Here is a 22,505-nt window from a genome sequence, read left to right as displayed (position 1 = left end):
AACAAACCATAAGCAAAATTTTATAAAATTGTAAAAGGAAGTTCTACATTGTCAAATAAATATAAAACATTTAACAACATTTTTATCTAGAAACAAACACAATAAAATACCTATTTTAAAGTTTCCATATTCAAAATTAAACCCACCAGAACTAATTATTCTCAATCTACTAAGCAATCAAGTCGTCAATTATATGTTGATTTCACCTAATCTCATTGTTCAAAACAAAATAAAAACCACATGCAAGTGGTTCCAATTTATCCTTTCGTGACTCACTCAGAACCACTATCTCTTATATTAAATCAACATTTGTTAAAACTGAAGTAAAGAGATAAATTAACTTTCATTACTTATAATTTAACTCCAGATAAATAAAAAAGGTGTAACTTCAAGAAATCTAAATACCTACAAACATTATAAGAATAATCATAAATACGATATCCAAGTTGACTGATTTTTAAAAATACATATATTCATGCACGTGGATCATCTAAGAACGAAAAATGTAATTATCTTTGTCTTAATTATTTAAATGAAATAATAAATAAAGTGAATGTCATACATTGATGTGATATTTTCCAGAAGTTATATAACACAAGGAAATGAAGAGAATTCCGACAACTTCATAAATTGTGATCTAAACATATCAAAGTGTTAGAAATTTCATATCGATGAGAGATAAGACAATTTTATAGTATATAAATAAGTACAAATTTTATCTTATAAGCTGATTTTGTGGGGTTGACTTAGGCTTAAATCCACTTCTTTACATAGTATCATGATCATAGTTAAAAAGTCTACCATAGCGAGATTTCTTTTTCTTGGACATGAAGTGAAAATTTCATCTTATAAGTCAATTTTTGTAGGATTGAGTTGAGTTTAAATTCCACTTCTTAACAAAGAGAATGAATGTGGTTATCAAAGACTAAATTAAAAACACCATTAGAATATATATATATATATATATATATATATATATATATATATATATATATATATATATATATATATATATATATAAATCCTTTTGTAAAAGTTCATGGATGAATGTACAGCATATTATAGCCTAAAAGTAAAGTGATAGAGATTATGTTACTAGACAACCATTGTAAAACACTAATCTTGCTATGTCTTTTATTGGCCATATATATGTTTGATTATTATTTGAATAAACTTTGAACTTATTTATGTTACCTCTAAAGTGTGTGAGGTTTTCATTGTTGGACACACCATAATAACAATTATGATAAAATGAATGATTATGAATCTCCGAAAGAAACATGAATCAAATACTATAATGTGTATGGTTGGTTATTGGTTATTTGGAATGAATGCATAATAGAATAGAGTAAAGGAAGGTAAAAGGGTAAAGGGATAGATAGATAGATAGATAGATATAATAATTAAGGGTGAAGTCGTTTTCAGGTATCTTAGCCATAATAATAAGAAGGCTATAAACAGAAAGGTAGGAAAGTAGAAAAGATTTGGTGTGGCGGCCATATCTAATTCCCACTTTGCCACATTCATTTAATTGCCAATATGAATGGTCTCAAGTGGACAAAATAATGGAACCACTCATCACATTTCACATATCCTCTACCTGTCCCTTTCACATTTCTAATATTTTACAACATATTATTCACTTTCTTTCCAAAATCAAAGTCAATGGGACAAAGATTTTCATTTTTTTCTTCTTTTCATTCGCACGAGTTTAACAAAATCTCAAAAAATAATATGAACTTCGATTTTTCTTTCATTACGTGATTAACAATTCATACATTTATTTTATATTAAAAGATCATCAAACTTGTTTTAAGTTATTAACTTTTACTGTCGAAGTGTTTGATAACTAGTTTTAGTGTACATCCTATTTAATAATATTTGTTATCTAATAATTTTGAATTTGGCGTGATATCTTCAAAATTCAACTTTCCTATCAACTTATTATTAATAGACGAATATTTAGTATTGTACCAACAGGTTGTTGTTTGTGCTTAATTTTAAGTTTCCTCCGTTAAAAAATTCTTAGAATAAAACTATTAAGAACTGTTCATATGAATAGCATAATTATAAAAATATTCTTGTTATGGATGATATTGTTATATTTTGCGGGCTACGTACATTCCCCAATTTATATAGAGAGAAAAGAAGGTGATGATTGAGAGCATAATATGCATAATTAACTGGGTTTAAAGTCGCCTAAGTTCACTTTGGATTCCTTATTACTTATAAATTGATGTACATTTTCGTGTATGCTAAGTTCTCAGTAATTACAAGTGTAAAGAGCCGGTATATTCATTAATAAAAATTGTATGGATAGTTAAAAACATTGTATATCTCCTGATTTTAATTTTATTAATAGAAATATCGCATATTTTATTCTCTTGTATTATTATCAAATATTCATGTATTATGATGATATATTAAGTTTTATTTTTTTCCTAATATTATGGGATATTGTACTCTGTATATTTGACAAGTTTCCAATACATTAATATGAAAACTATATTTTAGTTGTTTTTAATCAAGCACCTCTTGTGCATATTTTTCCTTCTTGTAGCTTATACGTATCTAATATGGTTTTTCAGAGCCAAAACATCTTCCGCCATTACCTTCTCTTCGTTGTTTCATTCATGGTGAGTTTTGCTTCTCCTCACTCTTTATTTTTTTGTCTTGGAGAAAACGATCCACTTGTTATTGATATTTCTTTCTTGTTGATAACAATAAAAAAATCTCAAAGTTCTCGATTAACAAAATATTTCAATTCCCTGAATGTGGTATTAAGGAAATATTTCAGAATCTGAAATTGATGATGACAGTAAACGCATAATAATGACAGCTACAAGTTCCATTTTCATTGCAAATACTAAGACATAACAGTAACCAAAAGTTTGAAATTCCATTACAATTCCAATAATATCATAATCACAACTACAAAAAACTACCCACTACAGTAATCTCAAACTATAGTAATCTCAAGCATTGCAATTAACTTTGAACAACAACATGAACACCATTACAATTGTTGAGACCCACGATATCACAAATAAAAAAAACAGGAATGTCCCAATTTTTTTCTCTTGTTGCAATTTCATCTTCAACTTCTCATTTTTCTTCATCAAATCAAGCATAATTTTCTCCATCTTCAAAGAAACTTCATCTTCTTCACCTTTTTTCCCACCATCAACTCTTTTTCCACCACTGGCTTCACTCTCTTTTTCTTTCCCTTGAAAATCAGATTCCTCGTCGTCAACCCATTCAAAGTAATTACAATGTGAATTGGTCTGCGAAAGAAAAAGATGAAACCATTACCACAAATACAAAAGCAACATCCAATAAGTCACGGGATTTGAAACTTACAGCCCAATTTCGACATCTCCAAAATAATCTCCCTTTGTTTTTCACAGTAGATGCCTTTAGGAGCAACAATCTTTCCCCACACCCATAGACTTTGGAGGACATTTCTGAAGATGACGCACAACTTTGCGACATTTTCGAACCTGTATTTCGCGGCGTACATGGAAACCCTTTGCTACCACTCTTCATCACTCAAGAACGCAATACCTATGCCAAACTCTGCCTACCCAGTGACGATGTGCAGCAATTGCTCACTATCTCGAAGCCCCAATTCACAAATTTCAATTTTAGGGTTTCTAAATTTCCCAACCCCTCTTTTATTTGGATGTAAAGCTTCTCTTTAATTAATCAGCACGTGCAGAAACACAGTCCACTTACATCGCATAAAACAGGATCCATACGTGGCAGTCCGTTTGCCAGGTGTCAAATAAATCTAACGGCGTCCAAAAAGGAGGACTATTTCCAATCGTTTCAAAACATGAGGGACCAAATTGGAGCAAACGTTAGTTGGGGGACTAAAAACAAAATCGCATAATACTTAAGGGACTAAAAACATAATTAACCCTTCCCCAATTTATATAGAGAGAAAAGAAGGTGATGATTGAGAGCATAATATGCATAATTAACTGGGTTTAAAGTCGCCTAAGTTCACTTTGGATTCCTTATTACTTATAAATTGATGTACATTTTCGTGTATGCTAAGTTCTCAGTAATTACAAGTGTAAAGAGCCGGTATATTCATTAATAAAAATTGTATGGATAGTTAAAAACATTGTATATCTCCTGATTTTAATTTTATTAATAGAAATATCTCATATTTTATTCTCTTGTATTATTATCAAATATTCATGTATTATGATGATATATTAAGTTTTATTTTTTTCCTAATATTATGGGATATTGTACTCTGTATATTTGACAAGTTTCCAATACATTAATATGAAAACTATATTTTAGTTGTTTTTAATCAAGCACCTCTTGTGCATATTTTTCCTTCTTGTAGCTTATACGTATCTAATATGGTTTTTCAGAGCCAAAACATCTTCCGCCATTACCTTCTCTTCGTTGTTTCATTCATGGTGAGTTTTGCTTCTCCTCACTCTTTATTTTTTTGTCTTGGAGAAAACGATCCACTTGTTATTGATATTTCTTTCTTGTTGATAACAATAAAAAAATCTCAAAGTTCTCAATTTTTCTCAAAGTTCTCGGTTTTTTCAAGTTCTTGGCATTCTCGTTCTCGACTTTCTCAAGCTCTCCAAACAGTTACTTTCAAGTTAGGCCTTCATAAATTTCATGCTCATCTTGAGAGAGAGTGTTAGAGATATCATGTATATCGTGATTTTAATTCTATTGATGAAAATATCATATATTTTGTTCTATTATATTATTATCAAATATTCATACATTATGATGATATATTAGATTTTATTTTTTTTCCTTTTATATATATATATATATATATATATATATATATATATATATATATATATATATATATAGATATTATACTCTATATATTGAACAAGTTTCCAATTGATTAATATGAAAATTAGATTTTAGTTGTTTTTGTCAAACGTCTCTTTGTGCATATTTTTTCTTTTTATAACTTATACATATCTAATATTGATATTACTACAAATGTAACTTATCTATTTTTAATACACTTAATAATTAGATGAAACATTTTGTATAGCACTAAAATTAGGATAGATTCATAATTTAACACTTTATTGTAAGCACTTAATCAAAATTACATCGGAATTTGTTGATCTTTTCTCCAACAAAATTTAATTGATTATAGTTAGACATTAGAATACTTTTCTTGCTTAAACATCCAACTTTGTCTTTACACCAATGTCTACTTCAATAATACTAAGATTTTATTTATTTTAGATTCAAAGTTTGTTTCATTAATATGAATCGTTTGTTTTCGGAAAATTATTGTTGGCAAGGATGGACGAAGGAGTGATCCTCCTGTTTGCATTAAAAGATTTGCTAAGATTTGTAAGAATGAATTTGAGATAGACTCTCTAGCATCTCTCTATAATGACAAGATTTACGTGGATTGTGACTGCATTATTTAGGAAAACGATCATTCTTTGATCGTCCTTTCATTAATAATAATAATAATAATAATAATAATAATAATTCCTATTAATTTTTTATTTAAAAACCAATTATCCAATTTTTATTTTAAATTAATTTTAATTGATTTTATTTTATATTAATTTTGATCATAAGGTTAAAATTATAATCTTACATTTTAATAAATATTTTTTTCTATCTATTAAATCATTCACAGACTTTAAAAAATTTTCTACTTAGATATTTTCACTTTCACCTCTTCGTCCTTTACGATAAACAACATCAAAATTTTTTCTATCTTCTCAAATTCATCTATTGAGTGTCTCCATCTCCAAATTGAGAAATGGTGTTAAAAGTAAAATTTAATTTAAAGGTTTTTAAAAATTAGATAAATTAAAAATATAAAAAAATAATACGAGAGAAATGAGAATAAAATTATATATTTTTTGTGATAAAATAAATTTATTATTTATTTTTATAAAAATGTTAAAAAATTAAAAATATGTATTTTAGGTTTTCTACTATAGATGTGTCTAAATAAAAAAAAAACAAATATTGAAATAAAAAAAATATATGTTTTTCAAAAGTACATATTAAAAAAATGAAATATTACATTAGAAGAATGGAGGCCCAATCCATATAGAAAAAAATAGTGACATGGTAAAGAATTTACTACTAGAAATTTTCATATTACATGAAATTTTTCTTGCAAATTTTCATATTATATGTGGTTGAGTGGTAGTTCCTTGAGTCTAGACTTGTAGAGTTTAAGAACCAATAATAGGTGCACACCTTTATTAAGTTTGATGTCAAAATCATGTATCCAGATAATTGAGTTTAGTGTCAACTATTTTTTGTGTGTGTCTATCTATCTCTCTCTCTCTCTCTCTCTCTCTCTCTCTCTCTATATATATATATATATATATATATATGGTAGGAAAATCACGCACTAAAAATAATCTTCTCTTTAAGCGGAAGCACACCCACAAATAAGAGCAAAAAAATATAAATAAAAACACACAGGAAATTTAACGTGGTTCGGCACCTTAAAGCCTACATCCACAAACACTCAACAAGAAGTATTATCACCCAAGTGCAATTTTTCAAGCAAAAATTGCAAACCTTCTTACAATTTTTTATGGACCAAAATTACAAATCCTTCATAATGCAATTTTTTGTGGACCAAAATTGCAAACCCTTCATAGTCCAATTTTTTTGTGGACCAAAATTGCAAAAATTGCAAACCCTTCATAGTGCAATTTTTCTAGAAAAAATTGTAAACTTTCCAATGACACACAACTACCCAAGTTCCCTATATACCCAAGAGACCTATTGAGTTGTGGTGACAACTCCAAAACCAATACTTTACTTTTATAATACTTTTCTGTTGCTCTCTTCTTCACATTACTCAATGTGGGACTTTGGTGAATACTCACTTGAGAACCAACATATCCTCCCTTCATCAAAAGTCTCATATGTTGTGGAACAAACATTTGACACACCACCAATATATATGCTTAAACCACTCTTGCTATTAGTGATCCAACATGTCTGCTTGAACCACTCTTGTCACTGGTGATCTGCACGGACTCACTGACAATGACAATCTTTACCCATCATCGACCCTCACCGCCTTGCACATCAGACTCGTCGACAACTTTCACATCAGACTCGTCGACAACTTTCACATCATTGTCATTAACAATTCACTGATACTCAAGGAAAATCCATCATAACGCCACCTTGGTCAAGCAACGACTCTGCCACAACACAACGACGCAACACCCACTATTGACGAAGCATCGTGTGAGCCATGCAAAACACCACCATTGGAGATCTCGAGCTCCACCCTCACCATGCAGATCCAACGTTACCAAACATCGCAGTCCACCAGATGCAACAACCAGAGCAGATTTGTAAGTTGTAGAGCACTTCATCCACGCACATGTTGCAAACCACGACTCACACATATTAGATCTCTATCGTACATCACTCATTAGGCTACACGAGCACCATTTGAAACCTCCTCCGTAGATCTGGGAGCATCTCGCCACACATGAACTCCACTCTTTTCAAAGGACTATCTCCATCGTACATCACTCATTAGGCCACACGAGCACCATTTGAAACCACCTCCATAGATCTAGGAGCATCTCGCCACACATGAACTCCACTCTCTTCAAAGGACTTTGATTTTGGTCAGTATGCCAAACTGCTCCTCTCCCTCCCTTGATTAGAAACCCTTGGTCAGAACCTTAGCTTTGATACCACTGTTGGGAAATCACACACTAAAAATAATCTTCTCTTCAAACAGAAGTACACTCACAAATAAGAGTAGAAAAATATAAATAAAAATTTAACGTGGTTCGACACCTCAAAGCCTACATCCACAAACACTCAACAAGAAGTATTATCACCCAAGTGCAATTTTTCAGGCAAAAATTGCAAACCTTCTTACAATTTTTTACGGACGAAAATTGCAAACCCTTCATAATACAATTTTTTTGTGGACCAAAATTGCAAACCTTTCGTAGTGCAATTTTTCTAGCAAAAATTGTAAACTTTCCAATGACACCCAACTACTCAAGCCCCCCATATATCTAAGAGACCTATTGAGTTGTGGTGACAACTCCAAAACCAACATTTTACTTTTATAATACTTTTCTGTTGCTCTCTTATTTTCACATTACTCAATGTGGAACTTTGGTGAATACTCACTTGAGAACCAATATATATATATATATATATATATATATATATATATATATATATATATATATATATATACTTGCTTATCTATTATACCTAATTGTTGTGGGAAATTAACATGATTTAATTATTCTAGAATTTTCCTTTTTATCACTAGCTTACCTTGTTATATGTTTGTGTTGCTTGTGTTTTGATTTACTCTTTTGCAATGATCACTACAGGTGGGCAGACGAGGATACACCCATAGTGGAGAGTGTTATGATGTTGAGTAATGTTTTGACTCCTAGTTGTTGGTGTATAGGTGTTGTTTCTTTTTTTGAAAACTCTTAGTTATCCATAGTGGTATGTGTATTTTATATTATTATAATTATTATTTTGGATAACTGTATTAATATTTTATATATGCTTATAAGCATATGTTTCATTTCATCAAATTTTAAATGTTTTATTTAATAGTTTTATACAATTAAATGAGATGTCACAATCCTCATCCTCGTTTAAATTATTAAAATACTCATGGCCTATTAAGTAACCTCGCACACAGCCACACACACACATGCATACACACTACACACTTCCTATTTTTTACACTACATACTTTTTATTTTTTATTTTTTTAATTGTTTTGTTTGTGATGAAATTTATTCGCATCTCCATAATATTTTTCTTCCCCTTATTACAACCTTTATGCAATTATGTTCAAATCATGTATGTCAATTAAGTATTTTTTATTTCTCACATTTGAATATTTCTACTCTTTTTTAATACTTTTATTTATTGTATATTTTCTTTTCACATGAGAATGTTTTGATATTCTCAATTTAAGTGTTTAATATCACAAATATTTCTACTCTTTTTAAATACTTTTATTTATTGTATAAAAAAATTATTTTCTTTATTCTATTATTATTAATTTATATGTTTCATTTAAATAACTTTTTTGTTTCACTAAAACAATTTTTATTATTTCTCAAGTGTTCGACTAGGTTGATATTTGGAAAGTTTCTTAGATCTATAAGGTTTTTTTAATCTTATCATACCTTAACTCTACATTGGTTTTTCCTTTGTGGGATTTCATTCAATAATCTATCAAATTATTTTCATTTGATCATTTTTTAGTATTTTTATTTTTTATTTATTTTTATCATGTAGAATACTATTTTGACATAATAATTTAATGTAATTGTCATAAATATTTTTATCACCATCCAACATATATTGAAGTTCAAAAGATGAAATATGTATGTTAATTTTTTTTCACTTATTATTATTTTAATCTATGTTCTTTGTGTCAAGTGAAGTATTATAATTTTTATTAGTGTACAAAAAAAGATTTCATTATAATTTAAAAAATTGAAGTAAGCAAACTTTTAAAAATTTTAATATAAATATTTGTTTTCTTTTTATATTTTTTATAAAATATTTTTAAATTTTATCAACTAGGTAACATTAACATTCGCAAATTTAATAAATATTTTAGATCATAAAATTTTATTTGATATATTAATTTGAAATATATACAATTATAATTTCTTTTTTAAATAGATAATGAAGAAACAAGAATACACTATTTTTAATATTGAATATTAGATAATATTATATTTTTTTTACCGTAATCTTTTATTATTTTATAAAATTTAATTAATTGATATTAAAATAGTAAGTAAGTGAGTACAAGTATGAACATATACTATTATCTCTGGAGGAATTGGAAACAAAAATTTGATACCTGCCCACATTTAAAAGTAAAAATAAGGATACTGTTTTTTTAGATAAAAATTTAAGATGATAAAATCCGTCACCATCATAAACTACTTACAAGTCATAGTTTCATAAACACATTATCCCTACTCATAATTAATAAGTAAATAAATTATTAACTTAATAAAAACTCGATTTTAGCCTTACATTATTCATAACAACTTTTCTAACAAACAATGTGTTCAGTTACTACTAAAAATGTGGCCGGCAAACCTTGATGAGAAATAAGGTAAGATACTTTTTCCGAAAACTATTCAATATTCGTTTTAGAAATAAAAGTTAAAATGAGTATTTGTAATTTTATTTCTTTTTAGCGAACCATGTGAGATAAGTAAATTCACCAGCTCTTCAAAAATGTTTAATATATATATATATATATATATATATATATATATAAAATATAATATAATATAAAATAACTATAATTATTTTTAAGAAATAGCAAATAATTTAAAAATAAAAACTTTTTAAATTTCTAGATATTTGAAAACTTAAAACTAAAAATAACTCCAATAGAGTATAAAAATAAAAGAAAGAGGTAAAATTTCCTCTTCAAACTTTCATTAACTAAGACATACAAGCTGTTTTTACATATTTTTTTTTACAAACTTATTGTGTAATATATTAATATATTTGAAGATTATATGTTAATTAGATCATTTTTTGGTTGTGTATACTTTTATTATACCAGTTTACAATAAATGGAAACAAGATTTAGTATAATGAGAAAGAAACTGATAATATTCTATCAATATTGTAAGATAACAGTAGAAAATTTCTTTTTCTATAATTAGAAACTATTTCTTACAAAAAGAAGTCAGCTAAAACGAGGGATAAAAAATATATATCAGTGCTGATTAATTAATCCATAACTTATAAATTTATATCATACTATCATTCATTTGAAGAAGTTAAAAGAAAGGTGATAAAGAAGAGAAGGTTAGAATTAGAAAATTCGTTAGGAAGAAAAACAAAAAGAGAATTTTACAATGGCGTGAAAGATACGTTCGGAACATTCCATTACACAGGGTTTGGAATTACGTTGAAGCCACGCGCACATAAACAATAGGATTTGAGTTGAAACCACCACGCGCAGGGAAGCGATTGGTTGGAAGGCGAACAAAACGATGTAAAATTTCTCCAATAACCATCAATTCCGCGAGACGCGGCGATCGGATAAGGTGGGATCCACATTTTCTATTCGGTTTATCCATCGCCTTCATCACGTGCTTGCTCATGCTCTCCTTTTTTACCATATCAAACTTTGAGTTTAAATAATTTTTTTTAACAATACATGTATGTGTTCATAAGGTTAGGTTGTCATCATGATACATATTTTGTTAACAAAGATATAAAATTTAGATTATTAGTGTATATAAATTAATAATAAAAACTATATATTTTAGATTTTTCATAAATAAATTTTAAAACTGTCAAATATATATATATATATATATATATATATTTATAAAGCTATATTAATCTATGTATTATAAAATTCAATATAATTTTATAGAATAATTTAATTATCACATATTTTCTACAATTACAAAATGAAAAATATTGTATTGAAAATTAAAAATGTATTTTGATTTTTTTTTCCAACAAATAATCCTTAGTTAGATGGGGGTAGATTCCTTCTGTGACTACTCAGCAGCTCTAAAGTAGCTCTCGTATTACAAATAAATTTTGATTATAATATATTATTGATTGTTTCATAAATAATAAAAAAGATAAATTAATTTTTTTAACCTAAAATGATATTATTTCTTATAAGATTTCCTGAATGTGGATATAATTAATTATAATTTTTATTAGCGTTAATACTGACTGAGATTATTTCTAATAAGATTTCCTCAATGCTGAAATGATTTTATTGAATATTTTTATCTTAAAATTAAAATTAATTAACTGGCAAACCAATAAGTAGGTGGCTTAGTTAAAGTGAAATAGTGTTACACATGAACCTTTTTGAAAACTAACTATTATCTTAAACCTTTTGTTTTAATATATTTTTTTCTGTTTGCTCTATGGTCCCCTACCAGGCATGGTAGTCCATCAACTTCTTATCATTATGGTACAATTATGAAAATGCTTTTTGCAGGTGAGGACTAGAGGCAATAAAATTACAAGAGAAAAGTGAAAATTTTGCCAGCCACCACCCACACTGCCACAAGGATTTATCAGAGAGCCCTCTGTATAGAATATTTAGCAAGATGACACTGTTCACTATAGGACCAAAATTTTGTTTTCAGAAATCCAATTTCTGATCTCTATTTTGTCTTTTTCACACCGAAAACCGATCAAAATTTAGTTTCTAGATAATTGAGATGTAAACTAGTTTTTCTTTTAAAGAAAAAAAAAAGTAAATTAAAAAATTAAATAAACAAATAAATATACACAAATTAATATAAGATTAAGTTTATTTGTCAAGTTATTTATATAGCTGGAATGACAAGTTGATCATGTCCTTTTATATAAATGATTAATTAAACAAACTACTTCTATTCATAACATTTAACTAAATAGTACAATAGTGTTATTAATAACAATCTGTACATATACTTTTATAATAAAATAAAAATAAACTTAAATATTTTAAATGAATAATTCATATTCAATATCATCTACTCAAATTTATTTTTGTATATAAATCATTTTTGTATATAAATAATTGTTAATAAAATAGTTTGTATTAAAAAAGAATTTTAAAATAATATTATATTAATTTTGATTATTGTAAAATTATATTAAAATTTATTCAAATGTTTTTTCTAAAGGGACAATCAGTAGCTTAATTCTTAATGATTTTTTTAGTGCAGAAGGATAAAGCTGTAGTTTAATTTCTTAACAATTAATTTTTGTGTATTCTTGATAAAAAGTGAACTCTATTGCTTTATTATTTTGTGTGTAATGATATATGTATACTCAACTTTTTAATTTATCCTACTCAACATCAATAAACTATATCTTTTTATTAGGTATTGGATATAGGTGAGGTGTATGTATAATTTTTCTATTGCTTTACCAAGTATATATATATATATATATATATATATATATATATATATATATATATATATATATATATATATATATATATTTTAGAATCTGTTGTTCATTTGACAAACAAATATTTTTTACAACCTGTTATTTATTACAAACGTGTCCATTATTAACTAATATTGTGCACAGTTTGTTATTCAACAAATATGTGGTATGTGTCGAATGTTATTTTGAAAATATCTAATAAGAAAAAAGTAATGGAAGACATTTTTCATAAATAAAGACATGAACAAATTGATTTTTATGTGTATACACCAATCATTTGATACTAGAATACTCTTACAAGTGAGGGTTATGTATGTATCTATCATTTAATAAAACTAATTAGTTGAACATAAGAATGGTTGTACAATCCTTACATAAACAGATAGAATATATATAATCTTGTAATTTAATGGTAATTATGAAAAAAAGAAGGTGAAACTAAACTAATGTGTTAGTAGTTTTGTTCAAATATTGAAGTATTAGGGGATGTGCTTGATCAAACAATTATTATTAATTAATTAGTTAACTACGTGCATCTAAACTTTTTTTTTTCACTTCCATTAACTTATTGTTTTTTTTTTGAAAAAATAAAGTACTCTAATAGTTAAAATTTTCCTAAAGTTTATAAATCAGCGTGTTTATAAGATAAAGTGTTAATAAAGATCAAGAATGTACATGCATATAAATATAATATTTTGATAAGTCAATAAAAAAAATCAAAGCATATAAAATATAATTTAATTTCTCATAGTAAAAACGTAAAATAGACATAAAATATTTTTTAACAATCACTGTGTAAAGAGAACTTTCATCAAAATAATAAATAATAAATATCATACAAAAATAGTAAATATCATACAAAAGCGTATAAATTTAAATTTATATCATCACCATCAAATGTCAACCTAGAAGATTATGAAGTAACTTTTGAAGGAATAAATTTGTATGATTAAAATCGGATGAGATCTTCTCAAATTAAGATTTTGATTTAATCTTGTTAAGTAAACAGATTGAATTTTTCTTATAAGCATGATTTATGATATTATTATTATTATTATTATATGTTCATTTATTAGTATAGTTGTGGTGGATTTGAACGGAGTGTGGGAAGTACGTGGAGCTGAGTCAGCTAGGCACGCTCTTTTCTTCTTTTGCGTGTTGATTCCTCGTTGCAAGAGCTTCTTCGATTTCGAGCTTTGCAAACGCAATTGCAACAGATCCAAACGCGTACCTTATCCTCTTCTTTCTTTTCTTTTCTTTTCACCTTTAGCTGCCACTTACTTCCCACCACCCCCATATCTTTCCCCTTCCAATTCTCATTTTCTCCAACAACACCACTACCATTCATTTCACTTCCAATTATACCCTTTCTCACTCACATTCATGAACCAAAAAATCTTGCTTCTTACTAGGGTTCATCATTTTCTTATCCTCTACACCCACAGAATTGACCATACATTATCCATATGCACAAACAAAGCCAGATCCACTTACATCAAATGTATTTGCGTTTAGAGAAAACAAATAATAGATTCAGGATTAATTAATTAAGTAGTACTTGCTTGCCACCATGATTATGATTTGAGAGAAAAGATTGTTTATCCGAAATAAAATAGAAAGGGCAACACCTATCACCCAAAGGTTGTTAAAATTCGGGACACAACATGAGCCTTTTTGTGTCTTCAAGAATCGGAATTATGAAAGGTCATTTATGATGTGTGAGATAAAGAATATATATATTTTTTAAATTACTGGTTTTTTTTTTTTCTCCAGATAAAAAGGACCTGGTTGACAAAAGGACGGTAACGTGTTAAAAAAAACCCCATTAATTAATGAATTTGAAAAAGGGGTTTGCAAGATGTATGAATTTGACCATAATTGGATATTAATAAATTAAGAAAGAAAGAGGGTCTGAATTGTGAAATGTTTAAATTTTTAGATGAGAGAGAGAGAGAGGAGTAGGTGTTTGGTTTTGGTAAAATGAACTGTACTGTACTTGAAAACTTAGAATAAGATATTCAACCACACTTAATGATAAGGATGTGGATAAAGGATTCCCACTTCCCCATTAAATATCTAATATTTTAAACCAAATACCCACATGGCTGTATAAAAAGGGATAAATTAAAATACTCACAAAAAGGCAACAATAAAAAAATAAAGATAAAGCATAATTTAAGTTAGCATGGTCTTTAATTTTTAAAAAGTTGATAAAAGAAAAACTGGGTAGTGCAAGAGAGAGTTAACAGAAGAGAAGGGTATAATGGTGAAAGGGGAGAAAGTGAAAATGAATAAAAAATGGGGAAAAGTGAACCATGGTTAGAAAAGGGAACTGCAGTGAAGGTTGTTGTTAATGGACACATGAGTCTCTATCCATCTATATTTATATTCTATCCAACTTGTCAAGCAGACACAAATTAATTAAATAATTTAAAAAAAAAAATTATAATCCAGTGCCTTGTTCTACCGCAACAACAACTCAGAGATATAAATAAAAGAGAAAAAAAGAAAAGAAAAGAAAAATCTAGCAGTTGCCGTTCGCGTTTGTTCTTCCTTCTCCAAAACCGAAACCGAACTTCTCTCTCCAGAGTGTACTTTTGGATTTCTCTCTCATCGTTTTGCCGGAATCTCCTCTCCTCTCTGTAGCAGGAAAGGTGAGAGTCGGAGTTTGCGACTCGTGTGACCACTGGAGGTTATGCTGTTTGTTGTTAAGGATTTGGTCTGATCCCTGTTTTTTGAATTGATTTTCTTGGTCCTGGTTTTCTGAAGTGCTTGCAGTTGTGGTTTGATGGGGAACCGAAGGAGCCCGATCGTTCAATGTTTTGAATGCTCGTCTGCGTTTTTGTTTTGGTTTGTTTGAGTTTGGTGTTTCTAAGGGAATTGTGAAACGCGTCATTGACGGGATGTTTGAAAATGTGACTCTAGCTTGAATTTGATTATGAGTCTGGGAGTTCTGTTATCTTTGGGTTTTTCGTTATCTTGTTGGGATTTAACGTTGAGTCCAAATGGGTCTTTGATGGAATTTATTCTCGTCTGTAACAAGTTTTTTAAATTAAAAATTATGTTTTGAATTTTTTTTTTTAATTTCATGCTCCTTCTTTTCTTTGGTGCTTTGTTTGCTGTTATTTATTCACTTATTTATTTATTTCAATTTTTGGTGTTGGAAATGGAAATTTTTTCTCAAGAGATAAATCAAAACCAATTGATTTTCCTTTAAATGGATTTTGTTTGACACTTCGGCTAGACGAGGCTTCCAAGAACTTCTTCAAGAGGAAACTGATAGGATATAGTCCACCAATATATTTTGGTTGAAGTTTTGAGACCATTTGGTATTATTTTGATGTGGGGGTTATCATATTTGATCACTTGAAATCAAGGGATTGTGTTTCAGTGTTTCACAAATATTGTGAACTTGGATAATGATGCATGAAGTTGGATTTAGACTAGTTTTTTGTATTTTGAACTGTGGAATCAATTCCATAAAGATTAGTTAGTGCACGAGTATAGCATTATCTGTAATCTGTGCGGAATATAATCTGTTTGTATTTGGGTGTGTACCTATAGATAAGACAAAATGACATTATCATTTTTACAGGGAATCCATCTGCTTTTTCTGATATGGCGCCTCATGATTTGGGATGTACAGTTAAATCAAAAGAGATTTTTCTCAAACTGAATTGAAATTTTTTTGGTATATCTGGAAACTTTTTTGATGTACAATGCATTATGTTTCTTCTGTAGCGTTAGTATTAAATGCGCAATCTCTGCTCTCTCCTTCTGCATGTGGTACTGTTTGTCTTGTACCAAGATGGGAGAATAGCATAGTGAGGATGTGTATCTTCTGGAATAATTATATCATCTTGTGTGTTATTATAAGGGATTCATTTCACTTTTCATTTTTGGCCTTATTGTGCCTGATTCACAAGTATAATTACTTTTTTGCTGTTTTTTCTTTCTATACTATTTTTGAAGCCTGGGGAAAAATAAATGCTATCAAGAGTTTGCTGATGTTGATTACAGTAAATTTGTTTTGACAACAATGATGAACATCTCAATTCACATTAGCCTAACTGCTTTCTCCAGATAAATCCATGTGTCATAGAATTAGCATTCCTAGCTGACTTGTAACATCCTCGGGTTCTTGTTCAGCAGTTCACTTTTTAAACCACCTTGATGAATAAAGCTTTCATTAAAAGCTATTAATGAAGTAATTTGTGCTGGCAACTACGTTATAACCAAGCTAGTAAATGTTCCTGAAAGGAATTTGAAAGAGATTCTCATCAGATGTCTAGTGTTGTTGACACCATATGAATGCAGCCTTTTTCATTTAATTTACTTAGAGGCCATTGTAATATTATTTGTAGGATAGTTATTTGGAATCTTGCTTGATATTCATATTTATTATTGTTTATGGCAGAACTGATAGAAAGAATTGTAGAAAGGTACCCCTTGTCCCATATATGGCTTCAAGATCTTATGCTAATCTGTTAGGCTTGGCGAATGGGGACTGGCTTGATATTCCTCACACTCCAAGAGCTCTTCCAAGGGTTATGACGGTTCCTGGAATTATTTCTGATCTGGATGGTTATGGTTGTAATGATGGTGATTCAGATGTTAGCTCTTCTGGGTGTAGGGAGCGGAAAATCATTGTGGCAAACATGTTGCCATTGCAGGCTAAAAGAGATATAGAAACTGCTAAATGGGTTTTTAGTTGGGATGAGGATTCAATTTTATTACAATTAAAAGATGGTTTTTCTTCTGATACTGAAGTAATCTACGTGGGTTCTCTCAAGGTCGAAATAGATCTCTGTGAGCAGGATGCAGTTGCTCAGAGATTGCTGGATGAATTTAATTGTGTACCTACTTTCCTTCCCCATGATCTCCAGAAGAAGTTCTACCTTGGCTTCTGTAAGCAGCAACTTTGGCCTCTCTTTCATTATATGTTACCCATATGCCCAGATCATGGTGATCGCTTTGACAGAATACTTTGGCAGGCCTATGTTTCTGCAAACAAAATATTTGCAGACAAGGTCATGGAAGTAATTAATCCTGATGATGATTTTGTTTGGGTTCATGACTATCACTTAATGGTTTTGCCTACTTTCTTGAGGAAGCGATATAATCGGGTGAAGCTTGGATTCTTTCTGCATAGTCCTTTCCCTTCTTCTGAAATATACCGAACTTTACCTGTTAGGGATGAAATTTTGCGGGGATTGTTGAACTCTGATTTGATTGGCTTTCATACATTTGATTATGCTCGCCACTTTCTTTCTTGCTGCAGTAGAATGCTAGGTCTGGACTATGAATCTAAGCGAGGACATATAGGGCTTGATTACTTTGGTCGCACTATTTTTATTAAAATTTTGCCTGTAGGCATTCACATGGGTAGACTTGAATCTGTATTAAATCTTTCTTCTACATCTTCTAAACTGAAAGAGGTTCAGGAAGAGTTTAAGGGTAAGAAAGTAATTCTTGGTGTTGATGACATGGATATTTTTAAGGGCATTAGTCTGAAACTTCTAGCCGTTGAACATCTGCTGCAGCAGAATTCAGATTTGCAGGGCAAAGTTGTCCTAGTTCAAATTGTAAATCCTGCAAGGGGCTTAGGGAAGGATGTTCAAGAAGCAAAGAATGAAACATATTTAATTGCCAGGAGGATTAATGATACATATAGCAAAAATAATTATCAGCCAGTCATTCTCATTGACCGACATGTTCCTCGCTTTGAGAAGAGTGCATATTATGCTGTAGCAGAATGTTGCATTGTCAATGCTGTAAGGGATGGTATGAACTTAGTTCCATACAAATACATAGTCTGTAGACAGGGAACTGCACGACTGGATGAATCCTTGGGTAGAAAAAGTGATTCTCCTCGGACAAGCATGCTTGTTGTGTCTGAGTTCATTGGTTGTTCACCTTCTCTTAGTGGAGCAATAAGGGTCAATCCCTGGGACATAGATGCCGTGGCCGATGCTATGTATGCTGCCGTTACTATGAGTGATTCAGAGAAGCAGTTGCGCCATGAGAAGCACTATAGGTATGTCAGTTCTCATGATGTGGCATATTGGGCACATAGCTTTATGCAGGATCTGGAGAGAGCCTGCAAAGATCATTACACCAAAAGATGCTGGGGATTTGGTTTGGGCTTGGGGTTCAGAGTTGTTTCTCTCTCTCATGGTTTTAGGAAGTTGACGATTGACCATGTTGTTTCAGCATACAAGAGAACCAATAGAAGGGCCATCTTTCTTGATTATGATGGTACTGTTGTATCACAATCTTCCATAAGTAAAGTCCCCAGCCCTGAAGTCATCTCCGTCTTAAATGCTCTCTGTAATGATCCCAAGAATATAGTGTTCATTGTCAGTGGGAGGGGAAGGGATTCACTGAGTCAATGGTTTACTTCATGCCAAATGCTGGGACTTGCAGCAGAACATGGATACTTTTTACGGTATGTCATTTTAATGTTGGGATGATTGGGCAACTTTATATCTCGCTATCTGCCACCCTGTCCTTTCCCTCAAAAGAGCTTAACATGTTTTTCCCTCTTCTTTTATGGTTGCAGGTGGAACAAAGATTCAGAATGGGAATCAAGTCACTTGTCTGCAGACCTGGATTGGAAAAAGATAGTGGAACCTGTCATGCAATTGTATACAGAAGCAACTGATGGTTCTAATATTGAAATTAAGGAAAGTGCTTTGGTGTGGCATCATCAAGATGCAGACCCTGATTTTGGTTCTTGCCAAGCCAAAGAGTTGTTGAGTCACTTGGAAAGTGTGCTTGCTAATGAACCAGCAGTTGTTACGAGAGGCCAGCATATTGTTGAAGTTAAGCCACAGGTATTTTTCAAACTCTTTCCCCTGTATTCCTTAATCTTGAAACTCAGGCTGGAGTGGACAAAATAAAAAAATTTCTTTGCTCTCTGCAGGGAATAAGCAAGGGTTGGGTAGCTGAAGAGGTTATTCAGACCATGGTGAACGGCGGTAATCCACCAGATTTTGTACTGTGCATAGGGGATGATAGGTCTGACGAGGACATGTTTGAGACCATTTTGAGGACGGTATCACTGCCATCAGCTCCAGAGATCTTTGCCTGTACTGTAGGTAGGAAGCCTAGCAAGGCCAAGTATTTTCTTGATGATACTAGTGATGTGGTGAAGTTGCTTCAAAGCCTTGCTGCTTCATCCAATCCAAAACCCAGGCATCTTGCTCACTTTCAGGTCTCCTTTGAGAGCACAATTTGAGTTACAGACAGCATTATTGGTTCATTGTGCTACTCTTGCGAGGATTGTGAATCAATGAAATTTTTGGTTATTAATCTTAACCTGACAGACAAATGGTGCGACCGTGTTGTCCGGATCTAATTCTTTTTAGGGCTCCTGAACCGGTATGCGTGGCATGTGGAAGGCTTTTGTTTGATACTGCAATTCTTCTCTTGTACATGGTAACATCGACTGTTATATTTTCTGGTGCCATCGAGAGATTTAGTCGTGCTTAGAATGTTAGATCTTATGGCTGTCATCATGGACAATGGGGCACCGAAACTTGTATAGTTACAATACCTTTGTTGCAATACATAATACTTTTCTGGTTTGAGATCTCTTTAACTCGGTGGGTAGGGTAATCCATTTTTTCTGAAAAGTGAATGCAATAACTGATACCATCACTATCTTAACAAACTCTTTTGATCTTTTGATATACTTTAACGACAAAAGTTTGATTTTTACCAATTTTCAAGTAATAATACTGTTTAAAGCAGTGCGTCCGATTTCTTGAACGGATATTTATGGGCATGCAAGTTTAATCGTGAAGCAGTTCAATGAAGTGTTAATATGAATTCTTTCGACCATGTAAAGATTTTCTAAAGCTCAGAGGAAAATCTATTGTGATTAAGTTTATCGTGTTTCAGATATTCAATTTTATAGTTCTCAACTTAGAAATATCTCTGGGTAATGGTAGGATACAAAAGTTTGGTATACCTTAAGAATTTATACCATCACATAAAGGTTAATTAAAGAAAAGATAAATGTGTTAATTAAAGAAAAAATTAATATAATAATGCAATTAACCTATGTGATTAAAGTTGCAATTAACCTAACCTTGGATGGAGTATTTTACCGTTTGTTTAATGCTAACTTTTTCTTTAATATACACAATTAACAACTACTAAATACCATGTATGTACTCAATTATATTAATCATTAACGGGATTTTAAACAAAATTAATAAATTAAAGTTTACGTACAAAGTCTAAGTTTGTGATTTTTTTTATTGTACTAAAAATAACATACGGTAATATCTATTGTATTGAACAAATTATTTATCGTAATAAAATTTATTGTTTTAATAAATAAAATAATATTTTTAACTTGGTTATTCAATTTTTAAGAGATTTTGGAATGTTAAATGATAATATTTTTTATATGAATACTTTTCTTTTTAGACTAGATTCATTTTTCTTTAAAAATATTTTGATATTGCCTTTTGCTTATCTTAGAACATGTTACTTTCTCAACCAATTTAGTGTTTGTCTGGAATTTGATTGCTTTCTATTTGTATTGTTTAAATCTCTAGAATTTTAAAGTTTTCAAACTTTCTTTTTCTTGGTATTTCTAGAAGATCTAGTTACAAGTAAGAAAAACTATTCCAGATAACTTTTGTATTTGAGCTAGAAAGCTATGTTTAATTTCATGCATATATCGTCCTAAGGAGTGACTACTCTTTGAAAATGGTTTGGTGGAAATGATTTGTAGGTTAATATAGAAACTTAGGTACATGATATTTTAGAGTTATCTTTAGTTGATTTGTGAAAATTGAGGTAGATGAATCAAATTTTAAGTTGATGAAATTGAATATAAAATTTGTTGCTAAGAATATGCATGTATGAAGTTGGTGATCATTTTGACCATGTTTATGCATATATGAAAATTGTGAATTTTTTCGATTGAACTTGGCAAGTTTTGTTAAAATGAGATATGTACTTATATTTTTGGCAGGGTTGTGAATTGTTGAAAAGGGTTCTTACATTTTTTTTTTCTTATACTCGAATTAACAAAGTATTAATAGAGTAAAATAACAATAACAAAATCCTTCTTTTGATCTTGTGAGGTCCATTATATTATATATATATATATATATATATATATATATATATATATATATATGGATCACGCAACATTATTCAATTGGGTCAAAAATCTAAATCTTTCAATCTCTTTGATATTATATAACTCAATATCCACGTTGACATACCCTCCAATATCTTCTCTTCCTTTTTTAATAAACTAAATCAAATAATTTATCTTTTGGACTTGTCTTTTGTTTTTGTTTTTTTAAAATATTTTTTCTGAACTATTTTAGAAGAAATCATGAGAACAAAATAAGCTAAATAACGTTATATTACATATAGTTTTAAAAAGATTGAATAAATTTGCACTAAAAATCTTTGAAAGAAAATTGGATCAATTATAAAGCGGTTGTTGAATTTAAATTATTCAGGTTATACATGAGAAGGAGGTTAAATTGTATACCTATAGGATGAGATTA

The 22,505-nt window shown here is 29.8% G+C and overlaps 1 protein-coding gene across 1 annotated transcript; it reads left to right on the top strand.

Moving 5' to 3' along the window:
* The first annotated feature begins 15,435 nt into the window (after positions 1-15,435).
* Positions 15,436-20,555, top strand: LOC114179398 (putative alpha,alpha-trehalose-phosphate synthase [UDP-forming] 10). The gene is made up of 4 exons (XM_028065726.2): positions 15,436-15,617; positions 17,381-19,411; positions 19,526-19,799; positions 19,889-20,555. Exons 2-4 carry the CDS (start codon positions 17,424-17,426, stop codon positions 20,201-20,203), a joined length of 2,577 nt encoding a protein of 858 aa, XP_027921527.2. The 5' UTR covers positions 15,436-15,617; positions 17,381-17,423; the 3' UTR covers positions 20,204-20,555.
* Positions 20,556-22,505: the final 1,950 nt, after the last annotated feature.

Source organism: Vigna unguiculata, chromosome 3 (genome assembly GCF_037176805.1).
Source record: "Vigna unguiculata cultivar grain cowpea cultivar isolate G323 ecotype 2 chromosome 3, ASM3717680v1, whole genome shotgun sequence".
NCBI lineage: Eukaryota > Viridiplantae > Streptophyta > Magnoliopsida > Fabales > Fabaceae > Vigna > Vigna unguiculata.
Note: the sequence above shows the minus strand (reverse complement) of the source record. Positions and strands in the feature narration are given on the sequence as shown.

What these genes read in the sequence shown, in the direction of transcription:
- LOC114179398 (XM_028065726.2), top strand. Translation starts at nt 17,424, where the DNA reads ATGGCTTCAAGATCTTATGCTAATCTGTTAGGCTTGGCGAATGGGGAC. An exon ending in GAACATGGATACTTTTTACG is followed by an intron (nt 19,412 to 19,525) that starts GTATGTCATTTT and finishes TTATGGTTGCAG; the next exon opens with GTGGAACAAAGATTCAGAAT. An exon ending in TTGTTGAAGTTAAGCCACAG is followed by an intron (nt 19,800 to 19,888) that starts GTATTTTTCAAA and finishes TGCTCTCTGCAG; the next exon opens with GGAATAAGCAAGGGTTGGGT.